General features: G+C 44.6%; 1 protein-coding gene and 1 long non-coding RNA gene across 9 annotated transcripts; one reads left to right on the top strand and one right to left on the bottom strand.

Annotated features, from left to right (window-relative positions):
- On the top strand, positions 1–25,420 carry CHFR (checkpoint with forkhead and ring finger domains). Of its 8 annotated transcripts, none has more exons than XR_014506043.1 (19): positions 2–158; positions 1,093–1,246; positions 3,281–3,380; positions 6,840–6,949; positions 8,144–8,203; positions 8,387–8,599; positions 9,292–9,384; positions 9,743–9,899; positions 11,954–12,108; positions 13,151–13,313; positions 14,191–14,333; positions 15,148–15,267; positions 16,097–16,180; positions 17,365–17,435; positions 17,595–17,682; positions 18,095–18,202; positions 19,070–19,142; positions 20,617–22,813; positions 23,007–25,420. XR_014506043.1 is itself a non-coding variant. In XM_083418296.1 (18 exons), the coding sequence occupies exons 2-18, from the start codon at positions 1,105–1,107 to the stop codon at positions 20,657–20,659; spliced, it is 1,923 nt and encodes a 640-aa protein (XP_083274422.1). In that variant the 5' UTR covers positions 1–158; positions 1,093–1,104; the 3' UTR covers positions 20,660–25,420. The 8 variants fall into 8 exon arrangements, 6 of the variants coding, with proteins under 6 accessions (XP_083274422.1, XP_083274419.1, XP_083274423.1 ...); XR_014506044.1 differs by having other exon boundaries at positions 3–158; positions 9,169–9,384; XM_083418296.1 differs by having other exon boundaries at positions 1–158; positions 20,617–25,420.
- LOC310666916 lies at positions 9,262–11,526 on the bottom strand. The gene is made up of 2 exons (XR_014506100.1): positions 10,256–11,526; positions 9,262–9,360 (listed from the first exon to the last, which is right to left on the bottom strand). It is a non-coding gene; the product is annotated as an uncharacterized lncRNA (long non-coding RNA).
- Positions 25,421–27,085: the final 1,665 nt, after the last annotated feature.

Below are 27,085 nucleotides of genomic sequence, written 5' to 3'. Positions count from 1 at the left end.
TCTGCCGGCCTCACCCGCACCCCTCTCTATGGTGACGCTCGAACCTAGACCGGCCAATGGCAGGCCAGAAGAGGCCTGGCAAGCTCCGCCCAGGGCCTGATCAGCTGAGGGCTGGCAATGTCTGTTGACAGCAGCAGCCTCAGCGGCAGGACTCGGGCGTAAGAGGCTGGTGGGGCTGGGGCTGCCGGGGGGGGGGGGAGCTCAGCCTGTGGGGCTGGGGCAGGGGGTGGAAGGGGGCAGGAAGGAGAGGGGGCTGAGTGGGGCTCTCTTCTCCCCATTGCTCTCCCTCCCGGGCTGGGCGGTGGGGGAGCGAAGGGAGGTGGGATCCTGGCGCTGTGAATATGGGGCGCTGTGCAAGAGTTCCTCCAGCCTTGTAAAGTCCCCCCCCCCCGCCTTGTAAAGGCCCCCCTTCCCCTCACGGGCTCAGCTCTCCCCCCAGACCTCGCAGAGGCCTTCTGGAGGAGCCTGGATGCCACCAAGGGGGAGGTATTTGGCACAGGCCCTTATTTCTTCCTCTTCCCCGTTTTCCTCCCCACCCTTTTTTAAAAAGAAAGCTTTTCTCCCACACATACACACAACCCCCTCCCCCAGTTTCTAAGCCTAAAGGGAGGTTGTTTAAAAAAGATACTGAGAAACGCAACAGAAGGCGGAGGAGTTGAGCAACTGAGGAAACTGAAAAGGAGGAAGAACCACCCACCGCCCAAAGGAGACGCTAGGGAGGAATTTATGGGGTTAAAGCTGAGATTCTGAACAGGTTTTTCTGGGGGGGGGGGTGTTAAGCCCCCATTGACTTACTGCTCAGAAGGTGGGGAAGCAGGTGGGAGTGAAAATGCACCTCTACAGAGCTGCTCCCTCCCCTCCCCTAAAAAGAATTATTTTATCAGACGGTAAGATTTTACTGCAAACCTACAACACGTGCTTCCTCAGGAGTTCGTTTCTTGTTTTGTCTCATTGTAACTCGCGTGCTGCTTTTCTCCCCAACCCCGCACCCCCCAGAGAAACAACTTTATTGCAAGAAGCTGCCAGTTGGAGCGAAAATGAAACTTCCCCCACCTGGCCGCTTAACTTTTCTTTCCGTCCCAAACTCTACAGATGTGAATCCAGATGGAGCACTCGGAAGTCAGAGGACAAATACAGCAGCAAAGGCAGCGGAAGCCTTGGGGAAAGCTGATCCGCTTGGGGGCTGAGGAAGCCGAGCCTCACCTCTTGTTGCTGAAGAAAGAGTTGACAATTGGGAGGAAAAAAGGTATGGTCCAGAAATAGTCGTGCAGTGGATGTGTGGGCTATAAGATGGCAGAGAGGTATGCAAAAGCTGTCTGTTCAATCCCTTGTTTATAGTTTTCTACCCAGCCATAGGGAACCCACAGTTGAGGATTTTTGTGTCTCTGTGTTGGTATTCTCTTAGGGTGAGCTGAGAAGGCTTTCTTAGTTTCTTGTTAATAATCAACAATCAACAGACTTACAGCTTTACGTGGAAGGGCCTGTTTTTATCTTGCTTCCTGTTTCGTACACTAAGCTGTTTTGCTTTTTATGTTTTTGAAAATAAGCTAGGACTCCATGTTTTACTTTCTCAAGAAAACTCCTTTATGAGTCAAGGAACATGGGTAATACATTTTTTCTAAGCTGACATAATACTCATTTTTTCTGTGATTCACAGCTGCAATATTTGATTGCTTTTGCAAGACATCTGCATTTCAGAACATTGTTTTCATTTCAATTTTTTTATATAAAAAGGTGAAAGATGCTTACCATGCAATCTGATACATGTTGCTTTAGAAGTAGGCCCCATTAGACATAATCCCAGGTAATTGCATAAAGAATTGCAGCCTAAGTAGTTGTTAGGCACATGTTGTACTAAACCCTCCAGCTTGTATGAGAGAATAGTAAATCATTATAAGAACTGTCAAAATTGTTGATGTGGATACAAGTTCTGACTTAATCTTTCCACTTGTGCTCTTTCTCTGTAAGATGCTGTTAGGAAAAGTTAGGAAATGTTCCCTTATTTTATAAGCTGCTTTCAATATATATTATAGAAGAAACAGACATGATATACAATTGCAAATACATGAAAGCATGAATACAAATATAGAAACTATGATCATGTATTAAACATAAAATGTAGAGTGTTAACTTGTGAACACATCCAAATAACTTGTATGTTAAAGCACATGGCTCCCCCCCCCCCAAAAAAAAATGGTAGCGTGGAAATTGTATTTTACCCCACCATAGCTACTTTACTTCCCAGCACCCTTAATAAAACTACAGTTCTTGGGATTCTTTGGGGGAAGCCATGTGCTTTAAATGTGTGGTGTACATGTGACCTTTGCATGATGTATGTTCTCTGATGGGAAGATGGCCTTTCAGAGCCTGATAACATATTTGCTTGGCATAGGTCCTCAGACATGTAGTGGGACTGACTTCATGGTCAAAAGAGTGTTGTGGTACCTTAGAGCCTGAAACATTTATTATAGAATGAGCTCAGTAGTGACCAGTGAGGTGGCATGGGTGGAACTCCATTGCTCTCCTGGCTTCTCAATAAAATGGTAAGCTGGCACTTACTGAGACGGAAAAGCATGGCACTGTGCATCGCAGCAGAAGCACTGGGTTGGCTTTGCCACACAGCACTGAGCACTCCATGCCTTGAATCTCCCTTCTCAATAATCGCCAGTGGCCTGCTATGTTCAGGAAGTGGGAACCTCACCTGTGCTGCTTCACTTTCATGGACTAGCTCATGCTATAATAAATTTGCTAGCCTTTAATGTGCCAGAAGACTTTTCATTGTTTTTGCTGCAACAGACTTACACACTGCTATCCTTATGGAAATTATTTCATGGTAAGTACTCTTATGATGACAGACTTAGATATGTAGGGCTGAAGGTTTTTTTGGGGGGGATGGGGGATGGGATGTAGTTAGACTACAGTTCCCATCAGCCCCATCCAATAAGCCATAGTATGGAGGGTATGTGGCTGGAGAAAGCTGTGATTGGCTATCCTGGAATTCTGGTGATATATGAAAAACTTGTCCTGGTTTTGAAAACGGATGTCACAGATTTGTGGAGGGTGGGCTATCAAATTATTATTGTCCGTGATAGCAAAATACAAACTTCATATGCAGAAACAGTATATCCCTGAGGAGCACAAAGTTGTCCCAATAAAAGGGGATGGTCAGCCTTCTCATACCCTGTGTGTGAGCATCGCAGAAATTGTGATGGCCTCAGTAAGGCCAAATTCTTCCAGAAATATCTGCAGATCTAATGACACTATCATTTTTGTCACGAAGGTTGCGACCTGTCCTTTCCTGGCAACAAACTGGTGTCTGGAGATCACTGTAAAATAAGGGTGGATGAAGAATCTGGTCAAGTATCACTGGAGGATACCAGGTCAGTTTCGCCCGAACCTTTTCTGCTTTCCCTGCCTGGTTCTGTTGAGTAAAATGTTCTGGTTAAGTGTTCACGTGGGAGTGTCCTGGCTGTCCTTATTTGACCACAAGGCAATATGTTGATATTTTCTGCATCCTGCTTCTCTCTTGGGACCTGTCCAGCTTGCACACTTAAAACCAGATTTTATTTTTTTATCTGCTTTCCCCATGGAAACTCTAATTTTGTGAGGGTAGTGATTATTCCATCAACAAATCCTTAAAATTGTTAACTGAGGTTGCAGTTCCCAAGATTCCTTGGATGGTAATGACTCGATTGCGCCTTGGGTTGCCTCAAGCTTGAGACCCTGTGGTATTGATTCCTGCCCCTTTTGTGATGTCAGAGCTTTTAACTATTTCTAGTGTTCTGTTCCAATAGAAGGGATTTCCATAACTGCCCTGATGTTGATTTTGTGTGTGTGGGTGTGTGTGTCTCTCTGGTTGCATACACTTTCCTGTGTGCACGACTTGTGACATCGCCTCTCTTTGAAGTAATCTGTTCAACTATTTCGACATCATCTTGCAAAAATGAAAACAGCCCATAAGAGAGTAAGAGGTCTCACAGGCTTTTGTAGCTAGCAAGCTGCCAACATTATTACAGCCAAAGTACAATCTGTTTTGCTGGCAGGACAATAAAAGATTTGATGGAGAGCATTAGTAATTGGAACACTTACAGGTAGGGTGGCCCAGAAGAATTGGGTATGGAATAGTCAGACACATGTGTAATCACTCGGATCTCGATCCAGCTGAAGCCCAGATTTACATGAATGGGCATGGGATCCAGGCTTTGCCCGGATCTGGTACACAGCCCCTGCACTTGTCTTTCCATCTTAAAGATCCATCAGTGCCCTTTAGAACAAGGGTGGGAAACCTGTGACCCTCCCAATGTTGTTTGACCACAGCTCCTGTCACCCCTGACCATTGGCCATGCCTTTCTGTTTGCTGCTAAATGATTAGCTTTCCAGCACTACTAAAACAGGGTCGAGCTGCCTAATTAAAGCTACTATCCCATACACGTTTGCTTGGGAGGAAGTTTCATTAAAAGAGCTAGTGTTTACCTCTGAACAAACATGCATAGGATCAAGCTGTAATGTTAAAAAAAATAAGCAAGAGAAATGTTTCCAAATTTAGCTGAGATACCTGTTCTATATTTCTCTTGCATCTTCCCTCACCCCCAATTCTCTGTTTAGGAAGCAGCTTTAATTTGCATTTTTACTGCAGAAAGTCAACAGTTTGCTAAATGCTTTCTGTAAAAAAAAAAAAAAAAGTACTAGGATTATTTTGCACATGAATTGGGAGTCTTATGTTTGGGGGAAGGGGATACAATTTCTTCTGGAAGGCCCATAAAATTAGCATTGAGAGCCTTATGCAAAAGCAGTGAACCTTTTTGCAGTTTCCCAGTTTGGAGAAAAGGTTTCCTGCTTTCTGGATCAAAAAGGCTAGCAAATGGTTTTCCTCACTTGGCAACTCCCTCCCCCCACTTTTCCCTTAATCAGCAACTGTAAATGAACAGGGTCTCTCGTGTCTTGCAAAGTTGCTCGCCCTTCTTCACACCCCAGTGAAAAATCCAGTTTGCATCTTGTTAAATTGTGCATTGAGTAAAAAGTGTGTTAACTCTGGTGTTTCCCAATTCTTGGTATCAGACTCTCTGGGACCCCAGGGGCATGAGGCAAGCGGGCTTTTTTTTTTATCAAAGCTCTGGAAGAGGAGGGAGCAGAGCAAGGGTGGGGGTTTTTGTTCGGTAATTATATTATCCTCTTTAAAATGCCGTCCTATATTTTCCCCAGACTTTAATTTGGATTTACAGTTTCTATTTGTCAGGTTTCTTGCATAAATCTATATTAAATGGGGATGGATATAATACAGGATGGCATTTTGATGAGGAAGATAACATGTGGATGCTGTTGGGGGGCGAAATTTTATTCGTGAGGTTCGCTCTGTCTCCCCCTTGCTGTTTAGGGTCAGCTCTTCTTACCCAATTCTAGCACTTTCCCTTCAGTGTCTTGTAAATACAGGCTTTGTCCACCCGATGGCAGCAACGGCCATTTGTGTTTCTTAAATAGTCTTTATCATCCAGACTTTGATATTAATCACTGTGTGCAAGAGCTGCTGCTGTTCTGAGGAGGACCTCCTGCCCTTCTTCCCCAAAGAGCCTGGGCGATAGAACATTACAATTTAAACTAAAGATTAAAACATTTAAAATCAATTTAAACATTAAAAACATCTAAATCGTATAAAACTGTTGCTCTTGCAGTTTAATAATTGTCCAGGCTGCCAGGAACAGTTATCTTTCAACCATCAAAATACCTGGGTGAATAGGAATGTTATAAAATTCCCGCCAAAAGTTAATTGTGACCTGTCAAGTAAAAAAATAAAATAGTAATCATATTAGTTGGCTACAGCTAGGGTGACCAGTTTAGGCATAGCTAAATAAGAGGAGACACATTGTTGTTTTTTTAAAAAAGGGACTAAAGAGGACACAGATTTACATATGCTGACTTATACTGTGTAGGTGCCAAATTAGAAACAATCGCAGTAGTTTGTTTTTTAAATTTTATTTATGCTTTTCAGGTTTATACATTTCAATAATTTTACAATCATTTTCAAAACTTGACTTCCTTCCCCCTCTTTCTGCAGTTCCTCAAATTTATTTTTAATATCTTCTACATATCCAAATTAACTTAATTTGTTCATTTATTCATTTTCTTTAAATATATATTCTTATGAAAGTGCAGGTTATTACAATAATCCTGCCAATGTTCTTATCTATTTACAATTTATTTGTAAATATTCAATAAACCATTTCCATTCTTTTATAAAAAGTTTATCTTGATTTCTTATTTTTCCAGTAAGTTTTGCCATTTCTGCATATTCCATAAGTTTTTGTATCCATTCTTCCTTGCTTCTTTTCATTTTTGGGCGAGTAACATTCTTGCCGCTGTAGTAGCATACATGAATAAGCTTCTGTACAGTTTAGATAGTTCTGTCCCTATAATATTTTTTTACAAACGCTATTTTAAGCATCCTTTTCAATTCATTATATATCATTTCCCAGAATATGATATAACAATCGCAGTAGTTTAAATAAAGTACATCTTGCCATAGTGGGGAGGATTGTGACCAGGTGAGCCCTGTGTGTGCTCCGTCCTCTGTCTGAAAGCTAGCTCTGACTAAGCTGGTTTAAATGAGATTCCTCAGAAGGTGGTGGGCTCTTCCCCACTGGAGGTATTTAAGCAGAGGCTTGGTTGACCACCTGGGAATTTGTCGTTGCAAGATTCCTGCAATGAGCAGCAGGGTTGGACTACATGACCCTCAGAGTTCCTTTCAGGTTTCTGGTTAGCCACTTATGTAGACCTCCTCTCTCCCGCCCACCCCACTCCTAATCCCTTGTTACTCACCAGAAGGCCTTGTTTGTATTTTATAGCACTAATGGAACGGTTATTAACAAACAGAAGGTGGTGAAGAAGCAGACTTACCCGTTACAGACTGGAGATGTGATCTATGTTATTTACAGGAAAAATGAGCCAGAAAACAGTAAGGGGATTTTGCTGCTGCTTCTTTTTTTAATGGGCTTCTTTGGCGCAGGGGCTGGTGGGTGGGAGATCACTGGGTTAGAGCAAGAAGAGGGAACCTGTGCCGGCACCACCCTCCGACGTTGCCAGCTTACAATTCACGGCACCCCTGACCATTGCCCCTGCTGGCTGGGGCTGATGGGAGTTGGAGTCCAACATAATCTGGAGGACCACGAGTTCCTCACCCCTGGGTTAGTGTGTGCGCGTGTGCGCAGAAACGAAGGGGGAAAAAAATTTGGCATTTCTCCGAGTGAAGCTTATATGGGATGCACTCTTGTCCCGGGCCAAAAGCCTAGCCATTAAAGAAAGCTGTGGGCCACATGGCCAAAAACGTGAGGGTTGTCTTGCCATCCTCACCACAACCATGTGAGGTAGATGAGGGAGTGTGTGTGTGTGTGTGTGTGTAAAAATGGCCTACGGTCATGGAGTGAGCTTCATGGCTGAGCAGGGATTTGCACCTGGGCCTACGCACTCTTATGCCAGTGCTCTCACCACTAGAACACACTGGCTTTTGTTAGATTCCAGCACTAACAATAAGTGAAGCACAGAGCTGCTGCAATGGCGCTGGTTGGGAGGAAGCAGGGAAACTGGGGTAGCAGACTGCCTCCTGCCTCAGAAATGGTGCACTTTGGAAATGGAAGAGGGAGTGTCAGGGAGGCATCTGAACCTCCCCAGGCAATTGTCTTTAGGAAGACCCATCTTTGCTTGGAAGATTCAGAATGCTTGGCAGGGGGTTGGACTCGATGGCCCTTGTGGTCTCTTCCAACTCTATGATTCTAGGACAGGAAAAAAGGTAGCACTTCTTCATACAACCTGTAATTAAACTAGGGAACTCTCACAGGAAGTAGTGATGGCCACCCACTTTGATGGCTTTAAATGGTGCATTACACAAATTTGTGGAGGATAAAGCTCTCAGTGGCTACTACCCATGATGATTATGTTCTACCTTAGCTGCCGGACACAGTTTGCCTTTGAATGCCAGTTGCTGGCAATCGCAAGCGGCAAGAGTGCTATTACACTCAAGTCCTTTTTGAGGGCTTCCCATAGGCATCTGGTTTAAGAACAGGATGCTGGACCATTGGCCTTTTCCAGGTAGCTCAACTTGTCTTCCTACCTGTTGGGAACCGTTGGCCTTACCGATTTTCTCTCTCTTCAGATGTTGCATATCTTTATGAATCCTTGAATCCAAAACAGGACCCAGCTAATGAGCCAGTAGGTAAGTAAAAGTGATTAGCTCATTGCTAGTGGAGGCAGGGGAGAATGAGCAGTGAAGATTAGCTGCATCCCTTTTAAAGCTGCCGGGCTCTGCAGAATCCCGTTAACAGAGATTTCTCTAAGCCTCTCGAGCTGTTGAGGCAGCACCAGAGAACGTGTCCCCTTGCTCCCTTCCCCTCTGCAGAAGCCACTGTCGAAAGCATGTGCCATATGACCAAAGATACCTCAAGTACCAGACAAAGCGAAGATGGGACCTCAGCGGCATTGCCACCGTCGGCTAACCAGGCTAGCTATGACGAACCACAGCCATCCACTTCCACGTCGAACCTCTTTAATGCTGCTTCTACCTCTCTCGCTGAGGCCATATCCACGGAGCAGGATAATCCTTCAACATCTGGTAAAGTCTCAATTCGCTTGGCCCCATGTGTCTAATGATCATTTCACGCTGGCCTTCCTGCTGAAGCCTAAGCTGTTCAAAAATTGGGGGTGGAAATCCAGAATAGTCTTTGGAGAAGGAGGAGGAGTGCCATTTTTCAGGTTTTCTGTATACCCCAAGACCAGGGGTTGGCAACTTGCGGCCCGCGGGGCAGTTTAACTGGCCCACGAGCCGCCCCCGAACCGAGCCGCCCACTTGGCGAGTCCCTGCCTGCTGCACTAAACTTGCGCAGTGCGGCGACGGAAATTGCGTCTGCACACGCGCAGGTGGTCCAGCCCACAGAGCGATCTCCATGGGACTTGACTGGCCCAGGCAGGTAAAACCTTGCCAACCCCTGCCCAAGACCAAGCAAGTACATCTATTATAATAGGGGGTGGTTCTACTCCTCTATATTGGCCAAACGAGAAATACCGTAGTTGCCATTGCTTGCCTTGTGCACAGGAACGCTTTGCATTCAATTAGTCAGCAATGCTTTCTGCTGATGTGCTGCACTTCCCTTTCTTTCTTTCTTTTTCTTCTTTTGGGGGCAGGGTCGCAACCGTACGCCTTTATTCCTGCACCTTCCCTGCCTGGCTTAGAACCATGTGGTCCAGAAGCATCACTTAAACACAAGCAGCCAAATGTAAATACTGAAACTTCTGACACTTCTTCAGGGGATAAAGAGAAAACCGTGTCGGCTATGCCCAAGTTGAAAAGCAGGGATGAAGAGGAAGCCCTGGAGCCTGCCAGGAAGAAAATAAAAGCAGGTTAATAAATAACTGTTACTTATTTTTTTAAGAGGTCTGTGGTCCAAGATCTGGCTGGTTTCCCATCCTAGTAACTTTGGGCACTCCTTACTGTCCCTTACCTCCCCACAACTTGCCATGCAATTTATCTTCCCTTCCCTGAAACCCCTTCCTGGTGTAACTTCTGCAACCCAGCTGAAAGGTGCCACTGTTTCCCCAGCCTAGCCTGGGAAGATCCCCTTCAGGGCACGGAGAAGCTCCGCGCCTTCAAAATGGGCAGGGAAGGCTTGGGCAGCGTCTTGTTTGTTGAGCAACAATGTCTTGGGTTCCACTGTGTGTGCCAGCGCTGTGATGTGTGTTCCCCTCCCGCCCCTTGCAGGTGGCGATGCCAGCACGTATCTCCAGGTGATTCCTCCAAACGTATGTGCAATTAAAACGGGGACCGAAGACACGAAGTCACCAAATGTGAAGCCAGACAAAATGGAAGAAACACTCACCTGTATCATCTGCCAAGAGCTGCTGCATGACTGTGTCAGGTAAGGGGGGGGCGGGTGTCTGTGGGCCAGACCAGAAGTAATGGCAGTAGGCCAGTGTCTTTGAATCAGTTCACCGCTAAGTTCCTGTATAGAGTATGCATGTGGCGGGGGATTGAAAACTCATTGGGGGCAGGTGAGAAGGGGAAATGGTGGGGAACTGTTCCCCCCTGCGCACACTTACTCCCCCTCCCCCCCCCCGAGCTATTTTTCTCCCAGTGAGAAAATGTTTGCTGGTGGGAGAGCGAGCGCTGAGAAGCACACACACACACATGCAATCACAATGGAACTTTGTATACTCCAGGATGGATTGAGTTCTCTTGCTTCCAATCACCATGGTCCACAGCTACATTACCTACCCTTTAAGAGCATGGAGCCCAACATTTGGTGGGTTAGTTCAATTTGTTGTGTGAGATTCTTCCCCCGCCCCTTACACACACGTTGCTGTTCGGCTCTTGTTACCCCTTGAGGGTTGCCAGGTCACATTGCTGTGGCGACTATAGAATTCACAGTGGACAGAACTCATTTTGCTGGGGGGTCTAGATCTAGCAGTTGTTTGTCCCCTTGGGCTTCCTTCCTACCAATAACACACCCCTTTGTTCCTGATTCTGGGCCCTGTCTCTTGTTTTGCCCCAGCCCCAACTTTGTGCTTGGCTCCTGCCTTCTTTTAACTCCATGATTCCAACATCCGGTTGTTGCCTTGAGTTCCTCCTCTCCCCACATCCCATTTCCTTTCACCGCCCAGTCTTCTGAGCGGCCTCCCTAGCTCTCCTCTCTTCTCTTCCTGCTCTCCTGCCCCTGAAAGTGCAGCCCCTCTTGGCTCCTTCAGAACACCTTCCCCACATCCATCCCTTGTTGCATCAGTTCCGCAAGCCAATGAGCATTCTGAGCCACCATACCTGCTCAGCCAACCATATTCCATGGTTCTGCTGCCCTGGGAGCAATTCAGCAGAGCTGTCTGTTTCAGCACCAAGCAGAAGGTTGAGGATGGGGAGAATGACGCCTCCAGCAGCAGAGCGCAGAGAGGCAAGGCTGAGTAGGATCCAGCTCCTCTAACCCAAGCACGTCATAGATTTAAAGCAGTCTTATGTCTTATTAGTCACGGGGAATTCTTGGAACTGAGGTTTGTTACAGGTGCTCTGTGAAGGCAGCAGCTTTGACAAACTGCAATTCCCAGGATTCTTTGGGGGAAGCCGTGGCTGTTAAAGTGGCACAGGGGTGCTTTAAATGTGTGGTGTGGATGTGGCCAAAGCTGTTGCTGATTTCAGGATAGTTGAACTGATTCCTTTTTCCATACGTGTTCAAACGCATTTGGAGCCAACATAAAAGCCCAGAACCTTTGTTGCCATTTGATTATGTGGATAAAAGCCATGGGATAATGTTACGCATTTTGAAGAAGGTCATGCGAACACAGATTAAAATTGCAGTGCTGCAAAATTGGTGAACACACAGCCTGAGATGTGGCATTTCTGATCCTGCAGATAATGTTTTGGTGTGCTGGGGGGAAGCCTTGCATTTGCACACTTACTCTTCCCCTTTCCTCCTGCCTGCACATTATCAGCTTAATGAATCATTTTCTAGTTTGGTCAAACCACAGTTTGATGACTTGAGGGAACACTCCGGAGCAGGGTTACAAAGGATGATGATGATAACGATAATGATAAATTTGTACCCCGCCCATCTGGCTGGGTTTCCCCAGCCACTCTGGGCGGCTTCTAACAAAGATAAAAAATACATTAAAATGTCACACATTAAAAACTTCCCTGAACAGAGCTGCCTTCAGATGTCTTGTAAATGTCAGGTAGTTGTTTATCTCTTTGACATCTGATGGGAGGGCGTTCCACAGGGCGGGCGCCACTACCGAGAAGGCCCTCTGCCTGGTTCCCTGTAGCTTTGCTTCTCGCAGTGAGGGAACCGCTCACTGTGAGTAGGCTTGTTCCTAAGCCCTACAAACCATGGTTTGCATAGAATCAGAAACATCACATTTGATTGTAGGCACATCCTCCTCCTCCTCCTCCTCATCCTCTCCATATCAAGGTTTCCCCTTTTCTCTCCAGCTTGCAGCCCTGCATGCACACTTTCTGTGCCGCTTGTTACTCAGGATGGATGGAACGCTCCTCTCTCTGTCCAACTTGCCGCTGTCCGGTGGAACGTATCTGTAAAAACCATATTTTGAACAATTTGGTGGAAGCTTACCTCATCCAGCACCCAGGCAAGTGGAAAACCGTCCGCAGATATTTGTTGTTGATGCTGATGATAGATTTACATGGCTCTTTAGAGAGAGGGGCGGGGGGACAGGTCCCTGCCCAAAGGAGTTCACAATCTAAAAAGTGGTCACACCAGAGACCACAGTTGGAGGTGGGGGCAAACACGATAGTGCTGCAATCAAGTGCAGGCTAACAAGATGAGCTGCATTCATTCAGAAATAGTGAGTCGACTCCACTTACACACAGTGAATTTATTCAGTCATTTGGTAGTTGAGGGTACCAAACACATCAAGGGGCTTCCGAGAACACATTTGGCTAGCCCCACCCCCAGACACTGACGTGTAAGCAAACCATACCCCTCAGCCAATACAATTGGCATCAATCTGTGTGCATGTGGATGTATTCAAATAGGGCTCCCTTCACTAGAAATTGCATCTCCATGAATCGAGCCCTTCCCAAGTGCACAGGCACACATGGATGAGTCTGTTGCAATTTGTGCGTTGGCTAGATGGGTGTGTGGATTGGTGGTGGAATGTGAATCAAAAGCTGGAATGCAGGGCCAGCCAGGCGCGTTCTCCGAAATCCCTTCCATGCATTCAGTACCCGCCCATACCAAATGACTGAACAGGGCTTGCACATGCCTGTGCCTCTGTTCCTATGTAAGGGGCAGGTGGTGTAGTGGTTAAGAGTGGTAGTCTCGTAATCTGGGGAACCGGGTTCACGTCCCTGCTCCTCCAAATGCAGCTGCTGGGTGACCTTGGGCTGGTCGCACTTCTCTGAAGTCTCTCAGCCTCACTCACCTCACAGAGTGTTTGTTGTGGGAGAGGAAGGGAAAGGAGATTGTTAGCCGCTTTGAGACTCATTCGGGTAGTGATAAAGCGTGATATCAAATCCAAACTCTTCTTCCATGCATTTGAACTGAAAGCCACTTTAAGAGCCAGCTTAGAGTGACTCTGAAATGATCATGGACGCATTTTTGAATGGGAGCCTGTGTAGCTTAGGACCAACTCCTAGTCAAAAGGCTAGTCGAGTTTCCTCTGTTTGTAGATAAGTGTCGCAATGAAGAAGATGTGCGAAGCATGGATGCCCGGAACAAAATCACTCAAGACATGCTTCAGCCAAAGGTGCGGAGGTCCTTTTCGGATGAAGAAGGAAGTTCTGAAGATCTGCTGGAGCTGTCTGACGTAGATAGCGAATCCTCTGATATTAGGTGAGCATGGTTGTGGCAATAGGATTGATTTTGTGGGACTTGCAGCCTTGCTACCAGGACGACATTTTGAATCTGGCCTTTGAGATGCTTCTCAGGCCATGGTGGCTCCTTCAGTGCCTTTGCTTGCCTAGAATTTGCTCTTGAATTGTGATATCTATTGCTTGCCTTGACGGAGGAAACTGTGTGTGTGCACGCACACACAAGTTTTTTTTATTGTAGCATGGTTGGACTGTACTAAGGTAAAAATTGTATCGTTGGCCTGCTGGTTTTGGGGAAGCTCACAAGGAGGACATGAAGGTAGTATTCTTCTCTCACTACTGTTGCGCATAATGGATGTTCAGGGGCATGATGGCTTCTCATCCTGAGCATTATATCATAGAATTGTAGAGTTAGAAGGGACCACAAGGGTCATCTAGTACAACCCTCTGCAACGCAGGAATCTTCTGCCCAACATGGCACTTGAAGGAGGCCAGTGCTGTAAAAAAATCTTCTCTTTTGGCTTTAGATGTTGCTGCTGCAGGAGCTACTCAGTCTTCTGCTCTTGAAAGGGTCTACAAAAGCCATGAAAGAAATCTCTCTCACACGGCCACATCTCACCTGTGTGCTGCCTATTAAAGAGTGCCAGGATTACCTGATGTTTTCATCCCAGTTAGACAGTCAGGGCCATGCCCCTCTTAAACATGAGCCTCTTATGATCTTTCACTATCCTGTAGTTCAGCTTTGCTGTCTTCATGCCCTGCTTGAGTTTCTCGGAAGCCACGGTTGAAAACAAGATGTGGGAATTCCTGGCCCAGTCCAGTGGGGGCTCTTGAATTTGATTGAATTCACTTTGGCTTTCAAACGAGTTCCAATAACCTACCTGCACCCGTCTTTTCAGTCAGCCATACATTGTGTGCCGACAGTGTCCGGGGTACCGTCGGCAACCCGTTACGGCCCTTGCCTCCCCGGGCCAGGAAGGAGAAACGGAAGCCCGGCAGCCCTTGGGGGATGCACCATCTACCTCTGCCAACTTTCCAACAGGTCAGTGTGGTGAAAGAATGCAGTCAGTGGGTGGCAACGCGAGGCCTTCGTGCTGTGTCTAGCCTGGCAAGTTCTTTGCTCCCACTCCCCAATAGGTTTCCTCTTCCTTCCTTCCCCATTATTACCCCATTGTGATAGGGCAATACTATCAATGGGCTCTCACCCCAGGCCAGATAGGATGTAATTGCCTGTTGAATTGTTCCCCATGGAAAAGTGTATATAGCCAGAGTGTCATGTTTGAGCTTCTTGGCATTCTCTGCTGAGGGTATTATATTGATTTTTCATAGGTCTACCTTTTCAAGCACACAGCTGGATCAGTCTACAGGGAAGGGCCATGACTCGGTCCCAGGTTCAGTCCCCAGCATCTCTGGAACCAGCTTGGAGGGATTCCCTATCTGAAATCCTGGGTTGCTGCTGGGACTCAGCATAGACAGTACTGAGCTAGATGGACTAATGAATTTATATTAATTGATAATTATATATTAGTAACTTTATATTACCCTAACTTTGTGTTTTTGTAATATTTTGTTTAAGCTGACTGTTTTTGCTTCAGCTTTTTGTACACGGCTTAGAGATATTTTTAAAATATTAAGCGAGGTAGAAATTAAACAATCAAAATCAAATAATCTGCAACAAGCAGGGCTTTTGTGCCAGTTGCACAGAGCTGTTGGTTGATGCAGAAAGGTCTGACTTACCTGGATTGGGTGGCCCCTGGTCCTGATCCTGACCACTGAGATTCTATGAAGCTCACTGTCCATGCCCTGTTTTTATTCCAACTCTTTCCGTGTCTCCCTGTCGTTTTCTCCCAACCTAGCTGTCCAGGAGTATGTGTGTCCTTCTCAAGGAAGCCACGTGATATGCACTTGCTGTTTCCAGCCGATGCCGGACCGCAGAGCAGAGCGTGAACAGAATCCGCATATCGCCCCCCAGCAATGTGAGCTAGTAGTCGGTTGCCTACTCTGTTAGGCATTTTTGCTGTTTGTTCCAAACTACTGTCTTTTGGATGATTTTGCCATGGAGGCGTGAGGGCAGATTTAGCCAGCAGAGGGTTGGGAAGTATTGTGTTTTTTAAAAAAATATTAATGACGGTGTGTACGTTTGCAACAGGACAGTCTATATCAGGCATCCCCAACCTGCAGCCCTCCAGATGTTTTGGCCTACAACTCCCATGATCCTTAACAGGACCAGTGGTCAGGGATGATGGGAATTGTAGTCTAAAACATCTGGAGGGCTTAAGGTTGGGAATGCCTGTTCTCTATGTTTAAATAGATATCACCACCCAATTCCTTCTCCTCGCATGGCAGTGCGTGAATTCCTTTGGGATTCAAATAGTGGGTGGCTGCTTCAGTATGAAGAACTGAAGAGGGAGTGTAAGCCCTTCCTTTTTCACCAGTGGGCTGAGTCCAGTTTCGCCTTTTCTTCCCGCTGTAGGAAGAGCACTGCAGAGCACCACTTCCCCATCCTTAAGGGAGTTACTCCTCCCTTTGTTTCTGGTCTTCTGCCTCCCCTCTTTCCGCTTCCAGTTATTCTACTTGGCTGATCAGGAAGTGATGTCACTTTGGGGAGATGCTACCTGTATGCTCACCCCCAACTTCCTATAAGTAGTGGTTGGCTGGCTGAGTGAGGGTGAAGATGCTCACTGTATGCAACAGATATAATGGGAGTGTATTCATTGATAGCTAATAAGGAATTTGGGGTCCTTTACTACTTGATATTCTGGATGCCTGATGCCACAACATGTTCTCTGCTCTCTGTGTTCACAGGCACCATCTGTCTCCAACCCTTCTGTCACTTGTACTGGGGTTGCACTCGAGTGGCATGTTTTGGTTGCTTGGCACCGTTCTGTGGTAGGTTGGCCCACTGTCTCGCTCCAGGAGTCTTTTTTTTCTTTTTTTTCTGTTGGCGGAATTGCTATTGATGGAATTTTCTCAAAAACTCTTGAGGAATTTGGGAGCACTGACCATTAGAAGCTGAGACAGTTTGGCTCCCAGCAATATTAGCAAACACATGAAATTTCTCTTAAGCTGTTTGATACATACCTTGGTAAATGTAATCAACCTTAAAGTGTTTTCTCACAACCCGAGTTGGCCTTGGTGTATTTTAAAACACAGTCCTGGTTGAGACTGTAATATTTTACTAAACTCACCCTACAGAGAGAAGCCTCTGTCCCCCTGTGGAGGTTCCTGGTTCAGACAAATTGTGCAGGAAGAGGTGGCTTACCATAGACAGTGATGCCTTTCTCCAGGTGGGAAAGAGCACTGCAAGTGAGAGGGTTGGAAGGAGGCATTCCCAGAGCGTGCACTAAAAAATATTCTTGGAGCTGGCAACTTCTGCAGGCAGGTGGAGGCTTCCGGTCTCTGGGAAATCGAGGCCCCTGAACAAAGCTAAATTGTGCTCCCCAGAAGACCCTGAGAAGGGTAGATTCAAGACTTGGGGAGTAGAGAACCATGAATGAGATCCACAATGACTTCCATTTGTAATGTTCCAATTTCTGTTCATGCATTCTAAGCTCTGTCTGACTATGCTGCAATGCACAATCCCTAATGTGGACTCCAGTGGCATCCTTTTTGAGAACTTAAGAATAGTCCTGCTGCATCAGGCCAATGGTCTGTCTGGTCCATCTTGTTCTCAATGTGCCCATCCCAATGCCTATTGGAAGCCTGAAAGCAGGACGTGAGCACAACAGCACTCTCCCACTTGTGACTCCCAGCAACTGGCATTCAGAGGCTTCCTGCTTCCAGTTGTGGAGGGAGACTGTAGCCATTGTGGCTAGTAGCAGTTGATAAGACACTTTTTAGCCCTAGGTTGTTGAGCATGTTACCTTCTGCAGGAAGGGATTCCCATGCATCCAGCTTCCAGCCCTTGACATGGAAACTAATACTTCTGCAATGAAGCCAATATTCCAGTTCTGTGAGCTTGAAATCATGACCTCTAGGCTTTGAAGGTCATCCTTGTGGTGAGAAAAGAGAAGACACCTCTTGGGTATTTCAGAGCAAAGATAATTTTCCCTCTCTTTTTAATTTCCTTACAGAAATAAATCTTGGTGACAAGTGTTTAGATGGCGTCCTTAATGGCAATAACTATGAATCGGATATTCTAAAGGTATATTCAGTTTTAAAGTATATCAGTTGAGAGAATATAGCTGCTTAAACCGAGTTTGCAGAATACATTTTTACTACTTTCCATGGGGTGGGTGGGTGGGTCAAGTTGTTTAGTGCATCTCTTTTACATGCTGCTGACTACTCTTTTCTCTCATCTGAGGATTACCTGGCATCCAGGGGTTTAACATGGAAAAATATGTTAAACGAAAGTCTCCTAGCTCTTCAAAGAGGAGTTTTTATTTTACCAGGTAAGCCCCATCTTTTCTCTCTGACTTGAGCTTTCCAGAGGCATATCTTCTGCATTGTGCGCTTTCAGGGAAGCAAATTACACATCCCCATTTGTACCAACCCAACCTTGATCCTATCCTCTTCAGAAACCCTGCTCCACAACTATCTCCACCAGGTGAAGTAGCTGTGGTTAACCTGCCAGAAGAGGCCTTTTCAGTGGTGGCACTCTGGTTATGGGATAGCCTTCCCAGAGATGTTGGCCTGACACCATCTTTGTGGTCCTTTCACCACCTTTCAGTTCACCAAGGCCTTTCAAATAACTTACAGCAAGCATATGTACTCTTGACGAGTTGTTGCCTGTTTGGAATATTTCATGAAATGGCTTTTTTGGCCCCTGACTATCTGCAACTCTGATTCCCCTCTGCCCTCCAGATTACCGCATTACTGGAGAAACTGTTCTCTGTTACTGTTGTGGCCTCCGCAGCTTCCGAGAGCTTGCTTATCAGTACAGGCAGAATATTCCTGTTGCTGAATTGCCAGGTATGGAAAAACTGTCATTCTTATTCATTCATTCACTCATTCATTCATTTATTCCCCACCTTTTTTCCTTGGTTTATAACAAAAGCCAACAAACAACACTAGAAATAAATCAGTTTTAAATAAAATTGGAAGCCTTGGTTACATAATTCTATCAATATTTCCTGAGCGATTCAGTAGCCAGTCAGTCAGTGTTTTGGGTTGGCAATTAGCTGTGTCCCACCTACATAAAGTTGCTACTGTTCTGAAGTTGGGAAGGGCAGGTAGAGGCAGCAATACTCTGAGCAGCTTTAGATGGCTGAGGACTGCCCGTCCCTAACCCATGTTCACAACTTTTCCCCTCGCATATGTGAGCTGGAAAGTATGTCATTTGTCCTCATTTTGGAGAGAATCTTTAAATCTTATACCAAAGGGCAAAAGAGACCTACAGTAATTCTCTCCCATTATTTCTCTTCCACAATACAAATGTTTTGGAGGAATATTCATTTTGTTCTGCACTGGGACTATATTTATGGTGTGTGTTAAAATTCTAGGACAAGACTATCGCATGTGCATATACATCAGTAACAGCTTAGCATGCACTATGCTAACATTAAGTTTCAATATTTTAAAATATTGCATGTTGCTGTTTCTATTATATCTTCTTAAATTTCAAAAAAATTCCACCTATACATGTTGTTGTTGTTTGGTTTGGTCCCCCAACTGATAATCTACTTACATAGCTTTGCACTTGCTACCAAATAATTGTCCGCACCTTATTTTAGAACAACAACAACGATTGACTGATTCGCCCACCCACCCGCCCTCAAATCTCTCTGCTTTTAATTAACGTCAATTGTGCATCAAATGTGTTGGTGTTTTTTCTTACAGTGGCTGTCACGTCACGCCCTGATTGCTATTGGGGGCGCAATTGCCGGACTCAGGTCAAAGCTCACCATGCAATGTGAGTTGCCCCCGCCCCTACCCTCACCCCCTCGATACTTTTCTATAGGAACTTAAATCTGTGTGCATTTCAGGGTCAGCGTAATGGTTCTGCCAGAAAAAAAATGCATGCACAACTTTTTCTATGCTTCTGACGAGAGATCATTTTCCTCCATGATGCTAACTGTTACGCCAGCACTGGAATTATATGCTCTGTGCACCTAAACCCAGTCAGCACTCCAGCAGCTTCATTCTGGACCAGCAGAAGTTTTAGAGTACTCTTCAAAGGCAGCCCTGTGTAGGTCTTAGATATTGGTTGCATTCAAGAATAGCACTAAACCCTGTTGCAAGAATGAAACTAGCGCAGCCTTGGGCTTGCATGCCTGTTCTCCTGTCTTCCAGTGCAGAGATACAAAAAGGTGATAGAAAGTTCCTGCCTTAGATTAACCACAGCTTATCATGTCACTGAAACACTAAACTGTGGTTAGTTTTAAATGTGATTAGTGGAAACAAGCCAACTTTGAATTAAAGGTAAAGGTAAAGGACCCCTGACAGTTAAGTCCAGTAGTGAACAACTCTGGGGTTGCGGCGCTCATCTCGCTTTACTGGCCGAGGGAACCCACATATGTCTGCGGACAGTTTTTCTGGGTTATGTGGCCAGCATGACTAAGCCGCTTCTGGTGAAACCAGAGCAGCGCACGGAAACGCCATTTACCTTCCCGCCGGAGCGGTACCTATTTATCTACTTGCACTTTTTGGTGTGCTTTCGAACTGCTAGGTTGGCAGGAGCTGGGACTGAGCAACGGGAGCTCACCCCATCGTGGGGATTTGAACTGCCGACCTTCTGATCGGCAAGCCCAAGAGGCTCAGTGGTTTAACTAATCATAGTTAACATTAACCACAGTTTGCCTAAGTTTGGAGTAAAGAGCAAACTACAGGTAAATTCATTCACATAGCACAATGTTGTGGTTTAGTGTTGCATTCAAACCAGTGCATTATTTCAAAACAGCTAACAAATTAATATTAAAACATACTATATTCAAATTATCACCAACAAAAACTTCCCATCTAATGTGGCAAGGAAACTTGACAGTGCTAGCTCCCTTTGAACATTATAAGAACATGAGCTGCCCAGAAATCTGCCCAGGGGCTATAAACAGTTTCAACAGTTCACCTGTGGGATGGGGATGATAGTGTGTTTCTTTAAATTTGACATTAACCACCCTAAAAATGCTAGCCTTCACTTAAAACCTAAGGGTGGGGGATAGCACTCAAGATTATAAAATTGTGAGATAGCTGGGATTTCTTCGCTGGAAACTGTGTCCAGGAAAATCCAGAAATCGTAAGGTGAATTTCGTTAAAAGTAGCTCAAAAACTCCCCCCCCCCCCCGGAAGAAGAAGCTCAATAACTTTGCCAAAAAAATCATATCAACTGTTGTTTGCTTGTTTTCTATTGTGTTTTTTAAAATTTTAACTCAAGTCTTTTGTTGTTCCAGGAAATTCAATCACATCTGTGAACAAACACGATTCAAAAACTGAAGGTGTTTTTTGAGGCATTTAACTGGCCTGAATACTTGCAGCCTGTAAGAAAGGAGGGGGAAATTAAATCTGCAATACTGACCGTACAGTTATTGTTTCATTGTTCCCTCATAGCAGGGAGTTGGTTACTCTTTTTACATCAGATGCCTCTGGTGTATATTTTTGATTTGTAAAACGTTTTTCACAGTTTATGAGCAGGTCAGTGTCTTTTTTTCCTTTCCTTTTCCTTCAATAGACAGTGTGGAACAAGCAATTCATTCATGATTAGTCTGCCCCTGCTTCATCATGTTTTTGACTTAATGACATCATCATTGGACTGAAGGATCCTAATGGCATTGAATAAAGTAGGGGGAGTCTACACTGTGTGGCAGTAATTGCGCTGTTCAAATATATTGAGAGCTATTGTTTGTGGGGTGAAGTAGGACTACAAGGTGGGCAGCAGTAGTTATCCGCTCTACCCAAGTGGTACAGTGGAGGACAGTTGGGGCTGTGTCTACATGGCCTTGCTAAGGGGATTGGTTGCATGGCCCTTCAATCAACATGGCTGTCAAAAAAGATCACCCCTGGATTTGGCCTGGCCCATCCAGTTGTCAGGGGTGACTTGTGATACCCTGCCCTTTCTTTCAACATTTGCGCCTAAGTGCTGCAATGCCCAGTCAGCGCAGCTGAAATGTACCCTTTTTATTTGTGGTGGTGATAAGATAAAGGGGAGCAATCTCTTTTTATTTTTGGTCAGGTCTTTTGCTTTCCTGGAATCCCTGGGGCTCTGCTCCCTTCTCCTCCCCTTAGATACGTTTGCTTTTCGGTCTTGGGACCAGAATGATAGCAAGACAGTCCACCTTCTTGCTTTGATATCCGTTGGACCTTTGAGATCAAAATAATAGTAATCCTGGACCTCGTTTTACGAAGCAAATGTGTTCATTCAAGTCTTTCTTTTCTTTTCTTTTTTAACAGCCATTGGGAGAGAAGTGGAGGTAATATTTTAGAGCAGCCCCACCAATTGTTGACATTTGCTGTCCCCTACTTACAGCTCAGTTACACTGGAGACTTGTTATTCCTTTCCTAGACCATAAAGGTGGTCTCTAGATAGTTGTACGGAATGGGCACAATCCAAGCAAGGTCAATAACTTTTAGTTGGTGGTGCTGTCAGTAGAACTTTTTTTTTTTTTAAATTTTGATTGGACCTCCCCTTATTCTTATATTTCCTGCGTTCTTTTCATTACACATAGAGGAAAGTTGTTGTTTTTGTCTCCGCTTATATGATAGGCATGGTGGTAGAATCACACATCTTATTCTAAGCATTTTTAAGCTCTCCTTTAGACTTTAGAATTACACACAAAGCAGTACAAATAACAGGAATTGCCTTTGAAATCAGGAATTGCCTTTGAAATTATCTGTGCATGAATACATTTCTACTTTGCAAATTATCCTGCAGATTGTAACAGTTGGATCAAGGCAGCCTTGAGCAGGGTAGGATGTAGAAATAAGTTGCTTCCTCAAACCCCCCCCCCCCCCTTCTGGAATTATGTTGCTAAATTAGCAATGCCGCTGTTCAGCAATACATTAGATGATGCTTTGCATTGTACATTTTTACAACGTAAGTTTGCTTTTTAAAAACATCAATGTGCTGGTAGATTTAATAATGCCAAGAGCACAGTCTTCCTTTTTGTAATAATGGGGCATGGTGCAACACATTAACTTCCCATACCCTAAAACAGTAATGTGGGAACTCACCCAAAGAGAAAGCCAACAGGCTAATCCAGGATGTTTGCCTACCTGAGTGTCCTTTAAGGGTGGGTCAAAGGTATTGCAAAAGGATTTGTCACTTTTAAGTGTGTAAAAACGTCGTTCTTTCACTCCTGGCTTTAAAAACATAGAGCTTCCAAAGTGTTACGGTTTACTAACCACATCCAAACCATTTGTAAGAGAAACTTATTCCCCACCCCACCCTAAAACGCCAACCTAACATAATGAGCGCCTGCTCACTTGTAGCCATAGGAGAATTTTAAGTGGAGTGCCCTTAAACCTTGATGCAGTCAATTGACTGGATGCTCTAGACTGCACCCTAAACATGGCTTAGTAGGTTTAAATCTGGGTTCATGATCTGGGAACCCCGTCCACACATCCTGTTAGTGGTACAGGAGTCATTTCCCTGTACAGTCAAACCTTGGTTCTTGAGCGCCTTGGAACTCGGACGTTTTGGCTCCCGAACGCCAAAAACCCGGAAGTGAGTGTTCCGGTTTTCGAAAGCTATACGTCCGACACGGCTTCCGATTGAGTGCAGGAAATTTCGAACAGTTTCGGGAGTCGAACGGATTCCTGGAACGGATTAAGTACGAGAACCAAGGTACAGCTGTATCCAGTTCCCTGACTTGAAGACGCAGGAGAGTAGGGTGGGAAGAACACATGCTATGTCTACCCACTGCAGTTTGGCCTGCGACACTATTTTAGGTCCTTTCCACCTTTCCTACATATCTCCAGTCCAACATGGGAAACTGCTACAGGGAAGTGGTTTCTATGTTACCAGTAAGTTTGAAACAGATTCCCAAGCCCAGCCTGATGTCAAGTTGTATTCTTAGAATATATGGTGCTTTCATTTCCTGAAATAATGTTAACCGTGTCCTGGCATTGGAAAGACCAAAAGGCAATACTGCACAATGTAAAATACGTTACCTTTTGGGAAATCAGAATTACTGCTGGATTTCATTCCGAAAGAAAAGGGTGAAGACATAGACAGGACAGAAGAATGTTTTTAGTTGATTACTGCTGTTGTCTGAACTCAAACTCTCCAGATATTACACTTAAAGAACTGTTGCTGGTGTGCTGGACCACAAATCTGGCAACTGTCGTCAACAGAGAGCAAGAAGCAGCTTACTGCCATGGAAATAGCATGGTGCTTGAGAAGCGAAATAACAGCTTTTTCTTCATGCATACATTTAAATTTAGAGCAGTCCTTGGTTAAACAGGCTTCCCAACCCATCTGACTTAAAACTTACCCAGGAAAACGATAGACAAATATGCAAAATTATAAATTATGTAATAGTTCCCAATTACATGTCTGCATATCTGTATTGTACTTGGTAGAGTAGAAGTCAGTCCAGAGCATAAGGACAAGTTTGTTACAATCAGGATAATCCATTTGGGTAATGCTGTTCCAAGCATGTATCATTTCAGGTTGCAATGATGACTTCCATGTATGAATGCTTCTCCCACAATCACAAATATTAGCATGTCAGAAGTAGGGGTTAACTTTTTCTTCTGTATAAAGAGATTTTTTTAATTTATTTATTTTTTTGTGGGAGAATACTCAAACATGCAGTCAGGATACTAAAAGTGGAATTATCTTCTGGTTTTAGGTCATCTAGCAGCTTGCACTTAAAACTCTTCTGTGGTAACAGGATTCACTTAAACTGCAGCCTATAACTTGCCAAGTTGCAAGCTCACAATCAGTGGGGAAGTTACTAACATTTAGCGATGTGAGTATATGATATTAGGGATGAAGAGGGTGAGTGAAGTGTCTATCTTGAACTTGCATCTGTAAAGCTTTGGCAGGAAGAATGGGTGGATCTGGCTTTAAGATGCCTGTTTAGTACCTACAAAATACAAAATAGTATGGAATGGCCTATTTTTAAGGGGAAAGCTGGTCTGGAATAATCCTTGAAGTTGACAAATGGAAAATGTGCATTTAGTTTCAGTTCTGACACGAGTTCTGTTGTGTGCGTGTGTTTAAAGCTTTGGGGAAAAAATATCTTAAAAGTCTGCAGTTACGGAATCCTCTAAGGCTGAGCATTTCCAGCTGCTTGGTCTCTGTTTCAGCTCAGCATGTGCATGCAAGCACATTTTTTGCATATATGAAAAAAGGGAGCCCCTTGCACATCTGTCTCCAGGACATGCTTTGCATTCCCTGTTGCTTCTTCCTGTATTCAGAATTGGCTTCCAGCAAAGAGTTTCTTTCGATTGCTGGAAGGGTTGAAAATTATGGGCTCCCCACTCCCCTGAAAAAATGGTGCTTTATACTTGACTTGTAATGGTTCACATTAGGAACGTATATTCCTGCTCTGGGCACATCAATACCATGTTATGAGTAAAAAGAAATGAAGCAATCGGCTGTGCTGCACATCAGAGGGCTGTGAATTTGATGCTACCACACTCCTCACACACACACACACATATATACACACTAAATCTACTTTTTCTATGCATTAGGCGATTGAAGTATTGCAATGGAATGAAAAGGGTTTTTTGTGCGTACGCTGTATCTTTTTTAAAAGAATGAAAATAATTAATATTGCCAATGTTGGTGGGGCTGAATTGACCTTTAATCTTTAATATGCTCTTTTAAGGGTTGAAGAGCACCATTGTTCATGGGTATTACATACTCTTACATGTTTTAGTCCTTTTTTAAAAAAACAAAAGCAAAAAAACAAACAAAAGCAAATTGTATGGTTTGGCCAGGTGATATTTTTTAGTTAATGTGTTAACTTCTAAAAGTTTACTTGATGTTTAAAAACTGTAAATGGTTTGGCATATTTTAACCTCTCTGAAGTACAGGCTTCACCTCCCTTCTGTAAGAGAGACAAAACACTGGGAGTTGGGGATTAGTCTGTTCTTAGGATAGATGTGGAAAACAGGGAGGATTGTGTATTGCTAAATAAGGCCTAGTCTCCTTCTCTGGGATATTCTTCTGTAAAGAAGGTGGGCAAATAGTTCTTCCAACTTTTTTGTGGCAATGTCAAGGATTAAAAAGTTTACTCATGAAAACTGCTTCTATTTTCTTTTTCTTTGTTGAGTTTCTATTTTGGCTTGGTTCCCCTCCTTTCTTTTGCCATTAAAGCTCAAATTTTGGACTACTTCATGTGATATTGAACTGTGTATGAAGACATCTAATTTCCTATATATATATTATACACACACATACACACATACTGTTATGGCAGGGAGAGGAGTAGGGACAAGGGCTTCTGTGGTGGTGTACATTTTTTTAATGCAGTTACATTCCAATTTTTTTCCTCCAGGGAGGTGTAGATGGTTCTCCCCCCCCCCCTCCTTTAATCCCTGCAGCAGCCATGTGAGGTAGATTAGGCTGAGAGGCGATGACTAGTGAGCATCTAGGCTGTGTGTCAGTTTGTCTCCCAGGTCCTAGTCCAACATTCTAACCACGATTCCACACAGGCATCTGTAACCACCTGGCCTCAGATGTAAAATGTTTTTAATAATAATAGAATTATACTGTGACTGGTCCTGATTTCTGCTTTCCCCATGATCTGTGGGTGATCATTTTTTGAGGCCCTCTGTTGTGTGACTCTGGACTTCAGCTCCAAGGTCTAGCCCAAGCTGAGTACTGGCTGCTGCAGCAGTTTTGCAGGAAAGGGCCAATATCATAGTATCTAAAGGGACCCAACGGTCATCTAGTCCAACCCCCTGCAATGGAGGAATTTCAGCTAAAGCATCCATGACAGATGGCCATTTAACCTCTGCTTAAAAACCTCCAAGGAAGGGGAGTCCACAACTTCCCAAGGGAGACTGTTCCACTGTCAAACAGCTTTTACTGTCGGAAAGTTTTTCTGTGTGTTTAGTCAGAATCGCCTTTCAGCCATTGGTTCAAGTCCTACCCTCCAGAGCAGGAGAAAGCAGGCTTGTTCCCCCTTCCATGTGACAGCCCTTAAGATATTTGAAGATGGCTATCATATCTTCTCTCATTTCCAGGCTAAACTTACCCAGCTCCTTCAAGCGCTTGTTGTAAGGCTTGGTATCCAGACCCTTGATCATCATAGTTCCCCCTCCTCTGCACATGTTCCAGCTTGTTAGCATCCTTCCTAAATTGTGGTGCTCAGAACACGACACAATAGTCCAGGTGTGGTCTAACCAAGGCAGAATAGAGTGGTACTATTACTTCCCTTGATCTGAATAGCGTTAGCTTTTTTTGCTGCTGCATCACACTGTTGACTCATCAAACCACATCTTTTGGTAAAAAGCTAAAAAAGATGGATCTAGAAGCTACTTTCCTTTTCTGCGGTCCAGAATGCGTGTCGGAAGGGAGCAGGGAAAGACCTTTATTGACCAACTTAGTTCATTCATTCAAGTACCCGAGGCAAGCTGATGGGTGGCAACCCCACACTTTTTGCCTCCATTGTCTGAACCCCACTGTGACCCTAATCTCGAGCCCCACTCTTTCCCATTCCTAATTCCAAGTGACGCTGTCCCCCATGCTACTCATAGCTGCCAACCTTAATGTACAATGCAGAAGCAAGACTAAACTGTTCGGAAAAGGTCAAGAAGACAGTTTGCCTATAGTTTAGTTACAGCACAGTCATGAAGTAAATGCCACTGAGTTCAGTTGGGCTAAGAACATGTATAGGATTGCAACCTCAGGCTACAAACCTTGGGAGTCTACCCCACTGAACTCAGTGGGAGGTAGACTGCATA

The sequence above is a fragment of the Podarcis tiliguerta genome, assembly GCF_965153285.1.
Source record: "Podarcis tiliguerta genome assembly, chromosome: 16".
Lineage (NCBI taxonomy): Eukaryota > Metazoa > Chordata > Lepidosauria > Squamata > Lacertidae > Podarcis > Podarcis tiliguerta.
The sequence above is the reverse complement of the archived record's forward strand: the minus strand, read 5'-3'. Positions and strand labels throughout refer to the sequence as shown.

Bases quoted from the DNA above. Each gene is read 5' to 3' on its own strand.
- CHFR (XM_083418293.1), top strand. From the start codon at position 1,105: ATGGAGCACTCGGAAGTCAGAGGACAAATACAGCAGCAAAGGCAGCGG. The intron at 1,247-3,280 runs GTATGGTCCAGA...TTTGTCACGAAG, and splicing joins GACAATTGGGAGGAAAAAAG to GTTGCGACCTGTCCTTTCCT. The intron at 16,181-17,364 runs GTAGGTTGGCCC...ATTTCCTTACAG, and splicing joins TTGCTTGGCACCGTTCTGTG to AAATAAATCTTGGTGACAAG.